Genomic DNA, 21220 nt, shown 5'->3' with positions numbered 1-21220 from the left:
ACTACTGTTTTCTTTCCGATCTCGATATAAAATAAAAAATTTCAGCTGGTATCGGCAATACTGATCCCATACCGATAATTTGTGCAAAATATACCCAGTGTATCTGGCAAAATTTGACTAGTAGTGAATTTTAGGTGTTGCTGCTTGCACTTTAGTCGTAATTCATGACTTCAGCTCTTGTTTGTTTGAGATTGTCATTACTGCTACAAGTGGTGGGAAAGTGTATTACAACTGAGTACCACTGCGGCCCATACGAACTACTGCTGAGAAACATATTTTTGGCGGCTCTCTCTGGGGCCCCTATGGTACCACTGATTTAGACAAAATTTTAGTTATTTAGTAACTCTACGATGTATTCCTGGTAATGATATACATTATCTTGAATAACTAAAGTATCAAAAGTATCGATATTTTGATTTGAGAATCGATATTAGAGCATAAAGATCTGTTCTCGGCGGTATCAATATTTCAGTATTAATCCGCACATCAGTCTAAGTTTTTGTTTTAAAATAACAGTAAAGAAAGAAAATGAATAACAATTAGTCACCAAGTAGTTGAAAAAAAATAACACCAATAATAATAAATGATATATTTAATCTTTTAAGGGCCATACATTTATACAGTGAAAAAATCTGAGCTGAGATGGGTTTTTCAGGCTGAAGTAGTTTTAGAAGACTAACTTGTTTAAAAGAAGAAGAAATATTAACATATGATCATACGGTGCAGTTTTTGAGAACCTGGCAGTTTTTGTCATTGAGAGTGAGTTTTTGTTTTAAAATATAATAAAATAAACATGCATGAATATCAATTGTGGAAGTACTGTGATATCTTTACAAAGATTTTGGGAAATCTGAAATATCGTTATTTGAGTCAAATTTTAAAGGACTTTTAAAAAGTGTTATAAACGTAACTGCCTAATGAAAAATATGAGAATTTGTTTTAATATATATGGTGCATTTTTTGGGAAACTTAGGACTTTTTGTTTTAAATGTGAGTTTTTATTGTCTTTTAAAGAGGAAAAAAAACAATGTATTTTTAAAAAAAAAAATGTTTACAGTGGATTGAAATATTTTTAAAAGACTGACTTGTTTAAAATGGAAAAAAATAATATATGATTACGTATGATGCATCTTTTTGGGAACTTTGGGGGTTTTTGTTTGAAATGAGACATTATATAAAAAATAATGTGACGTTTTCAATCCTTTAAAGGATACTTATTATGAAAAACCAACATTTCTTACCTATTGGTACCTATTTTTGTGTATTCGGGATCTGCAAAAGTCCCGAAAATTTTAAGTCAAACTATGGAGACATGGTGGAGATATTTATTAAACAATCTTGCCTTTCGTCATACTTCCTGCAAACGAGTCGTTTGAAACTTGCCCAATTGTGACGTTTTTCCCGATTGGGACGTCAGTGGGTAGCTCCATATATGGTAGAAATTTACCCAAAGTGTTTGGTGCGTGTCCGCCATTGGAGTCCGTCGATGTTGTCGATAAACCCCTTATTTTTCGCTAACCTCTTGTTGTGGAGCAGACTGGTTCGTACATGTACATGCATCCTCTGCTGTTGCCATTTCTAATACAAAGTAGAGTTTAGTTAGAAATTATATCTGTCAGTAAACTCGATACGGAAGCGCTAAAACTACAACATGGATGACAGGGAGAAGACGCAGTCGAAGTGGAGGCACGTAAATAAGATGGGGCATCCTGAAGAGACGGCCAGAAAGCGGCTTGAAGATGGTCTGTAAAACAATCTATGCAAAATTTTTACCAAAGAACCACCAATACATGTTATGTAGACAAGGGTTTCTAAACTATAGGGCTGGGGCCCTTTGTTGGGCCTCGAGCCCCACCAAGAGGGCCTCCAAAAAATGTCTGCTTCTCAGCTGTGGTCCGTAAAGTCAGACGTTTCTAAAGCGCAAAAATGATGACTAAAGTGGCAAAGCTGTGTTTTCATTAGCACTTAAATTTTATTGACAATTTATTTAAGAAAAATATATTATTATTATTTAGTTAGTTAGAATGTATTTATTTTAGCACTGCGCAATACATTTTTCAGCTATTTTCATGAGTCCCTTCTTATGCAGTAAATGTTATTAGTATTTATGTTTGTAATCAGCCTGACCAAAGCCTTGATAATAATCTTTGTGATTAATAAATAGTTTCATATCAATTTACAAAGTTGTAAACCCTAAGTGGGATATGACAATTAATTTAAGAAAAATATATTATTATTTAGTTAGAATGTAATTATTTTAGCACTGCGTAATTGTATGTAAATTTATTTTTCAGCAGTTTTCATGAGTCCCTTCTTATGCAGTAAATGTTATTAGTATTTATGTTTGTAATCAGCCTTACCCAAGCCTTGATAATAATCTTTGTGACTAACAAATGGTTTCATATAATTTTACAAGGTTGTAAACCGTAAGTAGGTTAGATATAATTATTGAATACGATTAAAATCAAGAGTAAGATTACTAATTCAGTGTTAATATTTAACTGGGTCCCAGGCCCCACAGTAGTGGAAAAGTTGGGCCCCGAGGTCAAAAAGGTTAAGAATTCTTGATGTAGACCACAAGAATGTGTTTTAAATGTAGGAAAAAAACAATCATTATATGACCCGTTTAAGCCCCAGAATGTTTACATAACTACAGTGTTTGTTTATATTTTGAAGAAAAAAACAATAGTTGGTTGTTTAAAAAAAATGTTTTACAGAATATTTTAGGCTGAAAGACATTTTAAAAAATGACTTGTTTGAAGAGGGGAGACATGTCAACATATAAATATGTTGCTGTTTTTCCTTGAGTCAGTTTTGTTTTAAAATGTAATAAAATAAAAAGGCATAAATATCAATGGCGAGGTTCAGTTCAGTTTGAGTTTATTTCGAACATGCATTCGATACAATGTAATGCATCACATATTTCCAGTTTCATTACAGCACGTCCGAAAAGGAGTAGGAAGAAGCAGAGTTGATTTAATCCTACCCCTTTTCATACCATAGCAATTTTATCCAATTTTCTTGTTCTCTGTAACAAAACAGTGAACAAATAAATAATTAATAAATAATATACCATAGTAAGCAAACAAATATTAAATACATAAATAATATTTGTCTCAAAAAAAAAAAAAGAAGAAAAATAAAGGGTTCAAGATGTTCATAATTCTTGTTCTGTGTACTTTGTGAACACTTGTAGTTTGAACAGTCTCTTAAACTGAATCATATTGGTGCTTTGTTTGATTTCTTTGGTTAATCCATTCCATAATTTAATTCCACATATAGATATGCTAAAGGTTTTAAGTGTTGTACGAGCATAAAGATGTTTTAAATTAGATTTTCCTCTATAAAGGTTGTGGGAGGAGGTTGTGATTAGCGCACTGCAGGAGCAAAAGGTCACCGCCTCAGTCGATGGTGTTGAGGGCGGAGCGCCGTCGACTAGGGGCGGGGCATGTGCGGGACGGCGAGACGCAGCTGGCAGGTGATTAGATTTCGCAGGTGGTACGTGTTAATCTGATCATCTGTTGTCTTTAACAGTGAGCGGCCAGCGGAGGAGGAGGGGAGAGAGAGAGACACGTCTGAAAAGATTGTACTGGATATTATAACTTATAACACATGGTGATTAAAAGGCTTGATGAAACGGCACGACTGACTCTTTGCAGTAATATCAGGGGAACGGGTAGGGAACGACCTCTACATCTGGCGCCCAACGTGAAAGAAAAAAGGCTGCGATGTCGTCACCAAGCCCCATAGAGGCGCTGGGACAGCTCTTGACGGAGGTGTCGACGGCGAACCACCGGCAGAATGAGGCGATGCAGGCCCAAATTGCACAGCAGAGCCAGATCCTGCGAGCGCTCACGGAAAGGTCCGGAGCGGGGACAACCCCAGCAGCAAGGCCGACATTGACGACGGTGGGGATGCACAGGATGGCAGAGACAGAAGACGCGCAAAGTTTCATGGACATGTTTGAGGCGACAGCGAAGGCATGCGCATGGCCGGAGGAAGAGTGGGCGGTGCGGCTGCTACCGTTGCTGGTGGGAGAGGCGCAGCGAGCGGCGCTCAGCCTGCCACCAGCGTCCCGCGTGAGCTACCGGGACATGAGGAGGGCGGTGTTGGACCGGACAGGAGGGTCCAAAGAGGACCACAGACGCCGGTTCCGGACCATGAGACTCGGACAAGAGGAGCGGCCTTTTGCCCTGGGCCAACAGCTGAGAGACGCGGCGACCAGATGGCTACAACCCGGAGGAATAGAGGAGGTGATCGAGCAGATCATCCTGGAACAATTCCTGGAGGCAATCCCGGCGCGGACGTCAGCGTGGGTGGGGCAGGTGATCCGGGTTGGCGACCCTCCAGCACCCTCATAGTGTTAAGGTGGCTGTAAATTCGCGCCTGGCGCACCCCTTAACCTTGGGAACACATTGGGCGGGATTTAACGGGTTAATAAAGCAGTGCGCAGGGGTGCGTTCACGACCGGTAGGAAAAGGGAATGTCCGCGCTGTTCTCATCGGCGACGCAAGATTATCCGACACTGCCGGGGGGGAGGGGGAACGGGAGCCGGCGGGGAATTCGCAGGAGGTTGCCCCGGTTCCCCAATGGCGCCCCATGGATGATTTTCCACTCGAGCAGTCCCGAGATGACACTCTGCGCGCGACCTGGGACCAAGTGATTTCAATTGATGGGCAGCGGGTTCGCCCGGGTATAGCGCGGGATTTCCCTCACTTTGCATTGATTAGGGATAGATTATACAGAGTGAGTCGTGACACTCAGACAGGGGAGGAAATCACCCAATTGTTGGTGCCAAAAAGCCGTCGGGAAATGATTTTCCAGGCGGCGCAATTTAACCCGATGGCCGGTCACATGGGTTATGATAAAACACTTAATCGGATAATGGTCCGGTTCTATTGGCCAGGCATTTGGGCAGACGTGCGCCGCTGGTGCGCGGCCTGCCCAGACTGTCAACTAGTCAACCCCGCGGCCACCCCTAGAGCACCTTTGCGGCCATTACCACTCATAGAGGTCCCGTTTGAGCGAATTGGCATGGACCTCGTCGGACCATATCACCCGAGCACCCAGGGATATCGCTTTGCACTAGTCCTGGTGGATTATGCAACGCGCTGTCCCGAAGCAGTGCCGCTGCGCTCCATCTCTGCAAAGAGTGTCGCGCAGGCACTATTTCAAGTTATCTCCTGAGTTGGAATTCCGAAAGAGATTCTAACTGACCAGGGCACGTCCTTTATGTCACGCACGTTAAAGGAACTGTACGGATTATTGGGGATCAAATCTATTCGGACCAGCGTTTACCACTCGCAGACGGATGGGCTGGTAGAGCGGTTGAATAGAACCTTGAAATCCATGATCCGGAAGTTCGTACACGAGGACAAACCAAATTGGCATAAATGGTTGGATCCCCTGTTATTTGCAGTGCGGGAGGTTCCTCAGGCCTCAACAGGATTTTCTCCATTTGAACTGTTGTTCGGCAGGAAGCCGCGCGGGGTACTGGACCTAGTTAAAGAAAGCTGGGAGGAAGGTCCAAGCCCCAGTAAAAATGAAATTCAGTACGTCTTGAGAGCAAAACTCCACACTTTGGGGCACTTGTCACGTGAGAATTTGCTCCAAGCCCAAGAACGTCAGCAGCGCCTTTATAACAAGGGGACGAAACTCAGACAATTTTCACCGGGAGAGAAAGTACTTGTATTACTCCCAACATCCAGCTCCAAATTACTCGCCAGGTGGCAGGGACCCTTTGTGGTCACACGACGAGTAGGTGACGTGGATTACGAGGTCAGGCGGTCTGACCGGGGTGGGGCAACACAAATATACCACCTCAACCTACTAAAAGGTTGGAGGGAAGCGGAGCCTGTCTCCACGGTGACGGCGATAGCGGAGGGCGAGGAGCTGGGGCCGGAGGTTCCCCCCTCCCCCCGGCCCTTTCCTCTCCGCTGTGATAATCATCTGACGCCGTCACAGAAAGCAGACGTGGCCAAATTGCAGCAGCATTTTGCTGACGTGTTCTCCCCCTGCCAGGCCGCACGACTCTCACCCAGCATCACATAGAGACCAGCCCAGGCGTGACGGTGAGGTCTCGGCCCTACAGGCTGCCCGAACACGAGCGCAAAGTAGTTCGGGAAGAATTAAAAGCCATGCTGGAATTGGGAGTGATAGAAGAATCACAGTGCGTGGTGCAGCCCCATAGTTCTGGTGGGGAAGAAAGATGGGTCTGTGCGGTTCTGTGTGGACTACCGCAAGGTAAATGATGTGTCACGTTTTGACGCCTATCCAATGTCCCGGGTCGACGAGCTCCTGGACCGGTTGGGCACTGCTCGGTTTTTTACGACACTGGATTTGACCAAGGGCTACTGGCAGATTCCCTTGTCTCCAGAGTCTAAGGAAAAAACGGCATTCTCCACTCCGGAAGGTTTATACCAATTCGTGACCCTTCCGTTCGGCTTGTTCGGTGCGCCCGCCACATTTCAGAGAATCATGGACCGGGTGCTGCGGCCCCACGCTGCATATGCTGCCGCCTATCTGGATGATGTCATCATCCAGGGGAACAGCTGGGCGGAGCATGTGCAGAGGGTGGGGGCGGTGCTCGAGTCCCTGAGGCGGGCGGGGCTCACCGCCAACCCGGCGAAGTGCGCGGTTGGCCGGAGGGAGGTACAGTATCTGGGGTACCACTTGGGGGAAGGTCAGGTGCGGCCTCAGGCAGTTGCGGCCTGCCCGACCCCGAAGACGAAAAAGGAGGTGAGGCAGTTTTTAGGGTTGGTGGGCTACTACCGGAGGTTCATTCCCCGGTTTGCGGACCTGACCAGCCCACTAACTGACCTCACCCGAAAAGGTGCTCCAGATCTGGTCCAGTGGACGGGGCAGTGCCAGCAGGCATTCGAGAAGGTGAGGAAAGCACTTTGCGAGGAGCCGGTACTGTGCATGCCTGATTTTTCTATCTCATTTTGTTTGCAGGCGGACGCGTCGGGCAGAGGACTGGAAGCCATTTTATCCCAGCAGCGGGGGGCACCGACCACCCGGTCCTGTACATCAGCAGAAAGCTATCGGAAAGGGAGGCCAGATACAGTACGGTGGAAAGAGAGTGCCTCGCCATCCGGTGGGCGGTTGGTGCCCTCCGGTACTATCTGCTGGGACGCCCGTTCAGCCTCTGCTCGGACCACAAGCCCCTCCAGTGGCTCCACCGCATGAAGGATGCCAACGCGCGGATCACCCGGTGGTATCTCGCTTTACAACCCTACAATTTCAGAGTGATCCATAGGCCGGGGGCGCAGATGGCCATGGCAGACTTCCTCTCCCGCTCCCGGGGGGGAGTTGGCGCGGCCGGATGATGTCCCGGCCTAAGTCTGGCGGTGGAGGTATGTGGGAGGAGGTTGTGATTAGCGCACTGCAGGAGCAAAAGGTCACCGCCTCAGTCGATGGTGTTGAGGGCGGAGCGCCGTCGACTAGGGGCGGGGCATGTGCGGGACGGCGAGACGCAGCTGGCAGGTGATTAGATTTCGCAGGTGGTACGTGTTAATCTGATCATCTGTTGTCTTTAACAGTGAGCGGCCAGCGGAGGAGGAGGGGAGAGAGAGACACGTCTGAAAAGATTGTACTGGATATTATAACTTATAACACATGGTGATTAAAAGGCTTGATGAAACGTCACGACTGACTCTTTGCAGTAATATCAGGGGAACGGGTAGGGAACGACCTCTACAGGTCTTTTGTTGAGAAGAATTGTTGTACATTCTTGGGTAGCAGGTTATAGTTTGCTTTATACATAATTTTAGCTGTTTGCAAATGCACCAAATCGTTCAATTTCAATAATTGTGATTTAATAAATAAAGGGTTTGTATGTTCTCTATATCCACCATTATGTATTATTCTAATTGATCTTTTTTGTAACACCGTTAGTGAATGAAGCGCACATTTGTAGTTGTTTCCCCATACAGTATTTCTGCACAGTAACTCAGATATGGTAACATTAGTGAACAGTAGAGAATATGAAGTGATTTTTGGTCTAGAACATGTTTTGCTTTATTCATTATTGACGTGTTTCTTGCTACTTTATGTTGTATATTTTTTACATGAGGTTTCTAATTAATTTTATCATCTATTATTACACCCAAAAATGTGTTTTCTTTTACCCTTTCAATATCTACTCCGTCTATTTGTATTTGTGTTTGACTTTCTCTTCTACTGTTACCAAATAGCATTTTTTTAGTTTTACTGATATTCAAAGACAGTTTTTGTCAAACCATCTTTTTAATTTGTTCATTTCTTCTGTTATTATTTGTATTGTCTTCTGTGTGTTCTCTCCTGAACAAAATGCAGTAGTATCATCTGCAAATAATACTAACTTTAAGTCCTTTGTAACTTTACAAATGTCATTTATATAGAGATTGAACAATTTTGGTCCAAGTATTGATCGTTGAGGTACGCCACAAGATATTTTCAGCTCTGTGGAAGTGTGTTCGCCTATCATCACGTATTGCTTCCTGTTGGTTAAGTCAGTGTTTTCCAACCTTTTTTGAGCCAAGGCACATTTTTTGCGTTGAAAAAATCCGGAGTCACACCACCAGCAGAAATCATTAAAGAACGAAACTCAGTTGACAGTAAAAAGTTGTTGTCGCAATTGTTGAATATGACTTCAACCCATAACCAATCATGCATCAATGTAGCTCTCGTCTCAAAGTAGGTGTACTGTCACGACCTGTCACATCACGCCGTGACTTATTTGGAGTTTTTTGCTGTTTTCCTGTGTGTAGTGTTTTAGTTCTTGTCTTGTGCTCCTATTTTGGTGGCTTTTTCTCTTTTTTTGGTATTTTTCTGTAGCAGTTTCATGTCTTCCTTTGAGCGATATTTCCCGCATCTACTTTGTTTTAGCAATCAAGTATATTTCAGTTGTTTTTATCCTTCTTTGTGGGGACATTGTTGATTGTCATGTCATGTTTAGATGTACATCGTGGACGCCGTGTTTGCTCCACAGTAAGTCTTTGCTGTCATCCAGCATTCTGTTTTTGTTTACTTTGTAGCCAGTTCAGTTTTAGTTTTTTTCTGCACAGCCATCCCTAAGCTTCAATGCCTTTTCTTAGGGGCACTCACCTTTTGTTTATTTTTGGTTTAAGCATTAGACATTTTTTTACCTGCACACTGCATCACGCTGTTTCCGACATCTACAAAGCAATTAGATACCGGCTGCCACCTACTGATATGGAAGAGTATTACACGGTTACTCTGCCGAGCTCTATACAGCACTGCCCACTCAACAACACGTAATTTGCAGACTATAATTACTGGTTTGCAAAAAATATTTTTAACCCAAATTGGTGAAATTAGATAATCTCCCACGGCACACCAGACTTTCTATCACTGCACAGTGGTTGAAAAACAATGGGTTAAGTCCTCTGGCAGAGTTCATCAGCCAAAGAAACAGCCGGGAGCGTGTCACTCGAGGCTCTGCCAGAGGTGACTGTTATATTCCTCTGCGCAGGAGCACTTTCAGTAAGTCGCCCTGGTCGGTAAAGAGCGCAAATGTGTGGAACTCAGTACCTGAGGAGGTTAAACTGGTCACAACTTACACGGCCTTCACAAAAAAATTTAAAATGTGGCTTATCAACGCCTACAGCTGCCAGCACTAAAAGATGAGCCTGTTTTGATGCCAAGATAAATGTTATATTTAATTTTTTATCATATTGTATATGTATTGTGTGCTTTTACTCTTTTTCTCTCTCTTTTTCTTTTAAATTGTAATTTTACTGCCTTTTTTTACATCATGGCCAAGGGACTACAGATGAAAACTAGCCTTCTGGCTAATTCTGGCTTTTTTAACCATGTGTAGTCATGTGTTTTATGAAATTGCATAGTCCCCTTTGAAATAAACTAATCTAATCTAATCCAAGTATCTTCTTACACAGGTCAATATCAACTCTCTGATTCCATACCTTTCTAATTTGTTTATTAAGATGCGGTGATTAATTGTTGTCAAATGCTTTTGTTAAATCCATAAACACTGCAGAAGCACATTTTGTACGATCTATTGCATTTGTGATCTCTACCGTTATTTCGATTAATGCCATTGATGTTGAAATGTTGGCTCTGTATCCGTATTGGTTATCTGTGAGTGTTTTGTTTTTAAATTTATGGATTTGTCTAATCCGTTTTTCATTTGTTTTACTAAATTGGTGGAAGTAAAGAAACAGGTCTGTCGTTTGTTAACTGGTGTTTGTCTCCAGTCTTATAAATCGGTGCGATTTTAGCCATTTTCATTTTATCTGGGAATGAAATTATAGGTTGCTGATTGATTGATTGAAACTTTTATTAGTAGATTGCACAGTGAAGTACATATTCCGTACAATTGACCACTAAATGGTAACAGCCGAATAAGTTTTTCAACTTGTTTAAGTCGGGGTCCACTTAAATTGATTCATGATACAGATTAGAGATGCGCGGTTTGCGGACACAACCGCGGAGTCCGCGGATAATCCGCAGGTCGGGCGGATGCATGACGAAAAAAATTGATTTTAAATAGATTCGGGCGGGTGGCGGTTGAACCAATTCGGAAATATATATACATAGTTAAATGTTGTTACCCACAAACGAAAAACGAGCAGCACTCTTTGAAACAGGCAATTATTCATCAGGCACTGCTGCAGCTGTCACGCCAAATTCCCCCCCCCCCCCCCCCCCTACAACCCCCCCCCCCCATTTACTTCCGGGGCTGCGTCCAATAAAGTCACAAAGTTGCCGGGGGTCCTTAACCGGCACGCGACTGTCCTGTTTCGCGCCTGTACAAAAAAAAACAATCGATTTCTTCAGATTCCAGCAGCTGTCAAAGACGAAGTATCCTTCCAGCGACGGGCAGTCAAAGCCGAAGTGCTATCGATCGCTGTCAATGACGTAAGAGGAAACATGACCACGGAAGTAAATAGGGGGGGGGGGGGGGGGGGGGGGGTGTTTGTAGGGGGAAGAAATTTGGCGTGACACAGCACACCACAACACAACAGCAGAAAAAGAAGAAAATAAAAAGATGGCTACGCCGGCAGCAAATGTGGTATGCGACAAACTAAAAAAGGGAATATTAAAGACCAGGGAAAAAAATAACAAAAATAGTCAACACATTCTCAATGGAAATGACAATAATATTATAATAATGATAAATAATATTATCACACATTAATATCTCTTAGCCTCTAATGCAGACCTGGGCATTCTGCGGCCCACGGGCCGCATCCGGCCCTTTGTGCGTCCCTGTCCGGCCCGCGTGAGGCCAATTATAAATTACAAAATAAATTTTAAAAAGTATCTATATCGAGTGTGCAATACAACGGTGCTGCTTTTGTTTTGAAAATCGTTATTTGTATTACTTCCGTGTGGACGTATGCGTGTGCGTGATTGTGAGTGAATGTGAACAGCTGCAATCATTAATTACAAAATAAAGTTGAAAAAACATCTATGTCGTGCGCGCAATACAACTGTGCTGCTTTTATTTTGAAAAGTATTATTTATGGGCGTGTGTCCGTGTGTAACCTGTGAGTGAAGGTGCACAGCGACAAGTGATGCACGGTTTACACCCGAGACGCTAAAAAGAGAAAAGTTGATGACGAATGGCGTGTTTCCAACAAGACATGGACTGCCATGCAACGTCCCCTCTAAGGTGCGTGCCTGCGCAATTGCGCACTGCTCAAGCGTCCGCTGCGCGCAGCAAATATATGCCGCGCACCAAATCAAATCCCATCTGAATTCTAAACAAAATAAACATATTTATTCTATGTAATTTTGCAATGCAACTTTGAGTGACAGTGACAACAAGCGGCCCTAACGGTGTTCGTCAACACCGTTCAATTGAACACCGTTCAATTATTGTAACGTCTATCGAGATGCTTCGAGGCCAGGAATTATATCGATCACTTTATTGAGCAAAACTGTTTATATTCGGCCATAACCACACCAAAAACATAAGTAAAACACTTCTATCTCGAAAAACTAGTCATTTTCTGCCGTACAAACCAGGCCAAAACCAACTTGTCACCAACACGCATACCACTAAACCACTGGTGCGTTTATGGCCACACAAAAAGTCGGACAACTCAAACACCACACAAAGTTACACTATGACTCCTCAGTCATACGTGTGCTTATTTTACTGTCATTTATTATTAATGTTAATTTATTTATATTAGTCATGGACTGCTGTTACACACACTATGTTGAAGTATTACACGGCGTGGGGACGGCGTGGCGAAGTTGGGAGAGTGGCCGTGCCAGCAATCTGAGGGTTACTGGTTCAATCCCCACCTTCTACCATCCTAGTCACGTCCGTTGCGTCCTTGGGCAAGACACTTCACCCTTGCTCCTGATGGGTCCTGGTTAGCGCCTTGCATGGCAGCTCCCGCCATCAGTGTGTGAATGTGTGTGTGAATGGGTGAATGTGGAAATACTGTCAAAGCACTTTGGGCTCCTTAAAAAGGGGTAGAAAAGCGCTATACAAGTACAACCATTTACCATTTACCATTACTATTATTATTTATTATTATTATTATTATTTATCTTACGGTATATATCAAAAATAATATTGAGCAAAATTTAATTGAAATATTGTCGATGTGGCCCTCCAGCAGTGCTCGGGTTGCTCATGCGGCCCCCGGTAAAAATTAATTGCCCACCCCTGCTCTAATGCGTGGCCAAGAGATATTAATGCGTGGCACGCATTAATATCTCTGCTGCATTGGATCAGTCTCCTTTCTTTAACAGGCAAAAGCTTTCTAACCTCACTAATGCCTTGCATCGTCTATATTAGATATATAACAACGGGTGGGTGGCGGGTGGTTGTGGTTTTGATAAAATGTTAGTTCGGGTGGATGGCGGGTGGATGACGACTGGATGACGACTTTTGTGATGCGGTTGCGGATGAAATAATTGCCTATCTGTGCATCTCTAATACAGATATATACTATCATCATAATACAGTCATCACACAAGATCAGAGTATATACATTGAATTATTTACATTATTTACAATCCGGGGTGTGGGATGTGGGGGGGGATTAGGTTTGGTTGTTATCATCACTTCAGTCATCAACAATTGAGAACAGAGAGAACAGAGAAATGGACATTGAAACAGTGTAGGTCTGACTTGGTAGGATATGTACAGCAAGTAGTGGACATAGAGAGAGAGAGAGAGAGAGAGAGAGAGAGAGAGAGAGATCAGAAAGCATAAGAAAAAGTATTTACATTTGATTATTTACACTTGATTATTTACAATCCGGGGAAGGTGTTAGTTTAGGGTTGAAGTTGCCTGGAGGTGTACTTTTATTGCGGTTTTGAAGGAGGATAGAGATAAGTTAAAGGTTCTGAAATTGATTGATTGAGACTTTTATTAGTAGATTGCACAGTACAGTACATATTCCGTACAATTGACCACTAAATGGTAACACCCGAATAAGTTTTTCAACTTATTCGGGGTCCATCTCTTCAGTAGCCGTTTTTATCGTTTCCATATCAATTTCGTAGTGTGATAGTTTTACAACTGTTTAGGGAAATCTGCCAATTTTGAAAAGCCCTTTTAAGGGTGTTTAAAAACGTCGCCGCCCAATGAAAAAAACGAGTGCTTTGATCGACGAATGACACGGCATGTTGTCAATTGTTTACGTCCAACGAGGGCAGTCAAAAAATAAAAAAAAGATGATGACTCCACCTTTCTTTCCTCCGCCATATCAAAGGCTTCGTCGGTTGCCAGCGCTTGTGAAGATTTCAGCGGAAATGAGCGACAAGACCACTTGACTCCCGCATTACAGCCGTCTCGTTTCCACGCACTATTCCAGCCCCACGACAAAGTGAGTAAAACAAGATGAACACTTACCGCCGGTGCGTCGTGCCGTGGTCGAAACGTGTTAGTCGCTTTTTTGTTTTAATTGCTGTAGCGGCGGTCAATGTACTCTTTAAGTGCAGCTGACTTTATGATGATGATGTGTGGACATGTTGATGACATGGCTTTCATCCGCAGCTTCTCGTCATGGCTCGCACCGGCCGCTGCAAACACACACAGAGATAGTTTTTCTTTCAGGAGATACTCACCTCTTTGTTGGCCGCAGTGTCGTGCATCTCGACGGTAACTACTACACTTGTGTGTGTGCGTCGTGTTTGATTAAGTGAAGCGTGGCGCGGCCATGTTGAGTCAAAGCCCAACTGTGGTCACGTGACATATTTTACTTGTTTGATTAGGCTTGGAAAGCACACTTGTCAACTTTTATTTAATTGACATTGTGTGTGTTTGGCGAGGAACCTAAATTAGTTGGCTGTTTTTATTGTACACTATTTTATTGGCAAAGAGGTTTTAAGTACAGTACAGGCCAAAAGTTTGGACACACCTTCTCATTTAATGGGTTTTCTTTATTTTCATGACTATTTACATTGTAGATTGTCACTGAAGGCATCAAAGCTATGTGGAGTTATGTACTTGACAAAAAAAAGGTGAAATAACTGATAACATGTTTTATATTATAGATTCTTCAAAATAGCCACCCTAGGCTCTGATTACTGTTTTGCAAACTTTTGGTATTCTTTCGATGAGCTAAAATCCAGCCCACGGGAAGTCCCTAGTTAAAAAAAATAAATATATATATATATATATATATATATATATATATATATATATATATATATATATATATATAAAACACATATATATATATATTAGGGCTGTGAATCTTTGGGTGTCCCACGATTCGATTCAATATCGATTCTTGGGGTCACGATTCGATTCAAAATCTTTTTTTTTTTTTTTTTCAATTCAACACGATTCTCGATTCAAAAACGATTTTTTTTTCCCATTCAAAACGATTCTCTATTCATTCAATACATAGGATTTCAGCAGGATCTACCCCAGTCTGCTGACATGCAAGCAGAGTAGTAGATTTTTGTAAAAAGCTTTTATAATTGTAAAGGACAATGTTTTATCAAATGATTGCAATAATGTAAATTTGTTTTAACTATTAAATGAACCAAAAATATGACTTATTTTATCTTTGTGAAAATATTGGACACAGTGTGTTGTCAAGCTTATGAGATGTGATGCAAGTGTAAGCCACTATTGTTCTTTATTTTTAATTTTTTATAAATGTCTAATGATAATGTCAATGAGGGATTTTTAATCACTGCTATGTTGAAATTGTAACTAATATTGATACTGTTGTTGACAATATTCATTTTTGTTTCACTACTTTTGGTTTGTTCTGTGTCGTGTTTGTGTCTCCGCTCAATTGCTCTGTTTAATGCAGTTCTGAGTGTTGCTGGGTCGGGTTTGGTTTTGGAATTAGATTGCATTGTTATTGTATTGCTGTGTATTGTTTTGTTGGATTGATTGATTTAAAAAAAATACAAAAATTGAAAAAAATTTGATTTAAAAAAAAATGAGAATCGATTCTGAATCGCACATGAGAATCGCGATTTGAATTCGAATCGATTTTTTCCCCACACCCCTAATATATATATATATATATATATATATATATATATATATATATATATATATATATATATATATATATATATATATATATATATATATATATATAAGTTTGGGGTCACATTGAAATGTCCTTATTTTTGAAGGAAAAGCACTGTACTTTTCAATGAAGATAACTTTAAACTAGTCTTAACTTTAAAGAAATACACTCTATACATTGCTAATGTGGTAAATGACTATTCTAGCTGCAAATGTCTGGTTTTTGGTGCAATATCTACATAGGTGTATAGAGGCCCATTTCCAGCAACTATCACTCCAGTGTTCTAATGGTACAATGTGTTTGCTCATTGGCTCAGAAGGCTAATTGATGATTAGAAAGCCCTTGTGCAATCATGTTCACACATCCGAAAACAGTTTAGCTCGTTACAGAAGCTACAAAACTGACATTCCTTTGAGCAGATTTAGTTTCTGGAGCATCACATTTGTGGGGTCAATTAAACGCTCAAAATGGCCAGAAAAAGAGAACTTTTATCTGAAACTCGACAGTCTATTCTTGTTCTTAGATATGAAGGCTATTCCACAAAATTGTTTGGGTGACCCCAAACTTTTGAACGGTAGTGTGTGTGTGTATATATATATATATATATATATATATATATATATATATATATATATATATATATATATATATATATATATATATATATATATATATATATATATATATATATATATATATATATAGTGTGTATATATGTGTATATATATATATATATATATTTTTAAATTATTTTAAAATCTGTACTTTCTAATCCATTTTCTACCGCTTGTTACTCTCGGTGTCTCCTAGCCGCTCAGGCAAAACATATTGTTTAAAATTCCATTTTGCCATCGATAACGTGACATCATCGCGCTCTGAATATATATATATTATAAAGCCCGGCCCCCGGCCAAATTTTTTTAACACAGTTAAAAAGTTTGGGGAACTCTGGTGTAAATAGTCATGAAAATAAAGAAAACACATTGAAATGAGAAGGTGTGTCCAAACTTTTGTTGTGTGTCATGTTTTATTAAGTGAAGCGTGGCGCAGCCATGTTGAGTCAAAGCCCAAACGTGGTCACGTGACATATTTTACTTGTTTGATCAGTCTTGGAAAAGCACACTTGTCAACTTTTCTTTGAATGACACTGTGTGTTTTGTGTGTGTTTGGCGAGGAACCAAAATTAGTTGGCTGTTTTTATTGTTGATTGATTTATTGAGACTTTTATTAGTAGATTGCACATTACAGTATGCCATTGTACGCTGTTTTATTGGCAAAGAGGTCTTAAAGTACAGTACAGGCCTAAAGTTTGGACACACCTTCTCATTTGATTGATTGCAACTTTTATTAGTAGATTGCACAGTACAGTACATATTCCGTACAATTGACCACTAAATGGCAACACCCTAATAAGTTTTTCAACTTGTTTAAGTCAGGGTCCACGTTAATCAATTCATGGTAAATACATGGTAAATCATTCAATGAGTTTTCTTTATTTTCATGACTATTTACATTGTAGATTGTCACTGAAGGCATCAAAACTATGAATGAACACATGTGGAGTTATGTACTTGACAAAAAAAAAGGTGAAATAACTGATAACATGTTTTATATTCTATCCATCCATCCATTTTCTACCGCTTGTCCTTTTCGGGCTCGCGGGGGGTCGCTGGAGCCTATCTCAGCTGCATTCGGGCGGAAGGCGGGGTACACCCTGGACAAGTCGCCACCTCATCGCAGGGCTCTAAGTTTCTTCAAAATAGCCACCCTATGCTCTGGTTACTGTTTTGCATACTTTTGGCATCCTCTCGATGAGCCTTAAAGAGGTAGTCACTTAAAGGGTTTTTACTTCACAGGTGTCATAGTTTTGATGCCTTCATTAAAAATCTACAGTGTGAATCAGGGGTCCCCAAACTACGGCCCGCGGGAAGTCCCTATTTAAAAAAAATATATATATATATATGTATGTATGTGCATATATATATATATATATATATATATATATATATATATATATATATATATATATATATATATATATATATATATATATATATATATATATATATATATATATATATATATATATATTTTTTTTTTAAATTATTTTTAAATCTGTCCTTTCTAATCCAGTTTCTACCGTTTGTTACTCTCAGGCAAATCATATTGTTTAAAATTCCATTTTGCAAGCGATAACGTGACAACTTCGCACTTGGAATAAATATATATATATATATATATATATATATATATATATATATATATATATATATATATATATATATATATATATATATATATATATATATATATATATATATATTTTTGAATTATTTTTAAATCTGTCCTTTCTAATCCAGTTTCTACCGTTTGTTACTCTCAGGCAAATCATATTGTTTAAAATTCCATTTTGCAAGCGATAACGTGACAACTTCGCACTTGGAATAAATATATATATATATATATATATATATATATATATATATATATATATATATATATATATATATATATATATATATATATATATATATATATATATATATATATATATATATATATATATAAAGCCCGGCCTCCGGTCAAATTTTTTTAACCCAATGCGGCCCCCGGAGTCAAAAAGTTTGGGGACCCCTGGTGTAAATAGTCATGAAAATAAAAAAAACTCATTGAAATGAGAAGGTGTGTCCAAACTTTTGTTGTGTGTCATGTTTGATTAAGTGAAGCGTAGCGCAGCCATGTTGAGGCAAAGCCCAAACATGGTCACGTGACATATTTTACTTGTGTGATCAGTCTTAGAAAGCACACTTGTCAACTTTTCTTTAATTGACATGTGTGTTTGGCGAGGAACCAAAATTAGTTGGCTGTTTTATTGGCAAAGAGGTCTTAAAGTACAGTACAGGCCAAACGTTTGGACACACCTTCTCGTTCATGAAGGCATCAAAACTATGTGGAGTTATGTACTTGACAAAAAAAGGTGAAATAACTGATAACATGTTTTATATTCTAGTTTCTTCAAAATAGCCACCCTATGCTCTGATTACTGTTTTGCACACTCTTGGCATTCTCTCGATGAGCCTTAAAGAGGTAGTCACTTAAATGCGTTTCACTTCACAGGTGTCATAGTTTTGATTAGGGTGTGAATTAGGGGTCTCCAAACAAACCTTTTTTTTAGATTATTTTAACCCAGTGCGGCCCCCGAGTCAAAAAGTTTGGGGACCCCTGGTGTAAATAGTCATGAAAATAAAGAAAACGCTTTGAAATGAGAAGGTGTGTCCAAACTTTTGGCCTGTACTGTATATGTTGAGTTCCTTCATGTTCATATTAGGGTTGTCAAAAGTAGTAAAGAGTTAACTCATGTGATTAATCACAAAAGAAAAATATTGCATTAATGATGTAGCTTCACAATTTATATTGACCGTAAATGCTCCTTTACCTTAACTGTGGATGGTTATACCTGTTTTACGGTCAGTGATCTGTGTGTCAGTGGTCTAGTGTGCTCGCTGGCAAATTTCACTTCATTTGAGAATATATTATTACTAGGTTTTGAGCAAATAAATGTAGTGCATTCAAGTAAAGCATTTTAAAAAATGTTCTATTATGATAGGGCTGCAGGATTTTAGGAAAAAAACCAATTGCAAGTTCCATCCATCCATTTTCTACCGCTTGTCCCTTTCGGGGTTGCGGGTTCTCCTAAAATTGCAATTGCGATTTCTATATTTTATACATCCATAAAAATGCAAAAAAAAGTAATTTTAGACTGTCAATCAACATATTCTTGTCTCAAGGTGCCACACATTAGAACAGTGGTTCTTAACCTGGGTTCGATCGAACCCTAGAGGTTCGGTGAGTCGGGCTCAGGGGTTCGGCGGAGGTCAAGACACACCCGACTCATCGTGTAAATAAAAACTTCTCCTTATCGGCGTATTACGGATACGGCAACAGCAGAAGTCAGACTGATTTGCAGGTGTGTAATTTGTTGTGAGTTTATGCACGGTGTTGGTTTTGTTGTTTGAACAAGGTGATGTTCATGCACGGTTCATTTTGTGCACCAGTAAAAAAAACATGTTAACACTTTAGTATGGGGAACATATTCACCATTAATTAGTTGCTTATTAACATGCAAATTAGTAACATATTGGCTCTTAACTAGTCATTATTAAGTACTTATTAATGCCTTATTTGGCATGGCCTTATTATAACCCTAACTCTAGGGATGATACTCGAAACCGGTTTTCCCGGTTGTTTGATAAGAAAAGAACAGAGTCCTCGGACTCGAATCCCTTTTTGAGAACCGGTACCCGTTATCGAGACCACTATAGTAAAGGAAAAGAGTTGATTCTTTATTCGAATCCCGTCCCGACCAGAAATGCTCCGTGGGACATCACGTAGCTCAGTCATTAGGCGCAGATAGCGAAAGCAGGAAAACAATGGACGGGAAAAAGCGTTCCAAGGTGTAATAAAGTTCAAAACAAAAGCTATAATCCATCGAATAACTTTACTGAGAGATTTTAGCAGGGTAAAACACATGACGAACACTTTTACGACCAACCGGAAACATAGCAACGCACCTCCTTTACGGCAGTTGTCGCAACGTTCTTAAAACAACCGCAGCACATACATATATATACAACATATCTCCCTTTTTTTAACTTTTGTTTTTGTTTCCTTGTAAACAAAACAAAATCACACTGTAGATGTGTTGTCGGTCTAATTATAAATAATGCAGACGAGGCGTGTTGGCTGAGTTCTTGACGTTTACTTTCACAGCGTGGCAACATGCACCACTTTTCGGGGCTACCGCGCATGCTCGTAACTCCCGTTGCATGCTGGGTAGTGTAGTTGTTATATTCTCTAGCTCATAACATTTTTCCTCCATAAAGAAATAATGTTAACTCAATAAAGTGTATTTCTTTTTTTAGCTTTAACTTTTCATTTATTAGCATTGTAACCACATTTGCAAATAACTTTTCTCTTCATAGAATGTTCTTTCAATAAAGAAATAAAGTGCAAAAATGTCAAAGCATCATAACAAACAGTTATGTCAAATAGCAGCAGAAGTGCACTTTTTGGAGAGCTGTATTATTTTCAGTTTTGTGCCCAAGGGACTGATTTTATTTAACACTATATTATTATTTATACACCTATAGTGATCACAGAGACAGCTTGTTTTTGTGTTACTGTATATATTTGTTTCTCTGAAAAATCCCACTTAATATACTTTGGGTAACAACAGTCAATATTTATTTATTTTATTTTATTTTTTTAGGTGGGTAACAGTCAATATTTATTTATTTATTAGATTTTATTTTTTTATTATGTAATAAAAGTGAGCTTTTGTTAAACCAAATATTGTGTGTTTTTTTTCCATATACAACAACCTATCTGGACTCGATAAGAGAATCGATAAGGAATCGGTTCGATTAGAGGATTCGATAATAGGCTCGAACTCGATAATTCCTTATCAAACATCATCCCTACCTAACTCTCTAACCCTGACCCTCACCCTAACTCTAAATGAAGTCTTTGTTACTTAGGATATGTTCCCCTAGTGTCCAAATAACTCTAAATTAAGTCTTTGTTACTTAGAATATGTTCCCCTAGTGTCCAAAAAACTCTAAATTAAGTCTTTGTTACTTAGAATATGTTCCCCTAGTGTCCAAAAAAATCTAAATTAAGTCTTTGTTACTTAGAATATGTTCCCCTAGTGTCCAAAAAACTCTAAATTAAGT

General features: G+C 39.9%; 2 protein-coding genes across 6 annotated transcripts in view; one reads left to right on the top strand and one right to left on the bottom strand.

The window, feature by feature from the left end:
- Positions 1–14188, bottom strand: part of mob3c (MOB kinase activator 3C) — a 35242-nt gene extending 21054 nt beyond the window's left edge. For 2 of the 4 annotated variants that reach the window (XM_062038988.1, XM_062038990.1), the window contains exon 1: positions 14059–14188. In XM_062038988.1, the coding sequence (XP_061894972.1) occupies positions 14059–14085 (27 nt within the window). In that variant the 5' untranslated portion in view covers positions 14086–14188. Of the gene's footprint in view, positions 1–13678; positions 13702–13843 lie in introns of those variants that run through there. The other 2 variants (XM_062038991.1, XM_062038989.1) reach the window with 2 other exon arrangements.
- Positions 13665–21220, top strand: part of LOC133644478 (elongation of very long chain fatty acids protein 1-like) — a 62702-nt gene continuing 55146 nt past the window's right edge. Inside the window, exon 1 of one of the 2 annotated variants that reach the window (XM_062038985.1) lies at positions 13665–13817. The gene's annotated coding sequence lies outside the window, so the exon portion shown is untranslated. Of the gene's footprint in view, positions 13818–14009; positions 14093–21220 lie in introns of those variants that run through there. The other variant, XM_062038987.1, reaches the window with a different exon arrangement.

This window comes from Entelurus aequoreus, linkage group LG27, assembly GCF_033978785.1.
Source record: "Entelurus aequoreus isolate RoL-2023_Sb linkage group LG27, RoL_Eaeq_v1.1, whole genome shotgun sequence".
Lineage (NCBI taxonomy): Eukaryota > Metazoa > Chordata > Actinopteri > Syngnathiformes > Syngnathidae > Entelurus > Entelurus aequoreus.
The sequence above is the reverse complement of the archived record's forward strand: the minus strand, read 5'-3'. Positions and strand labels throughout refer to the sequence as shown.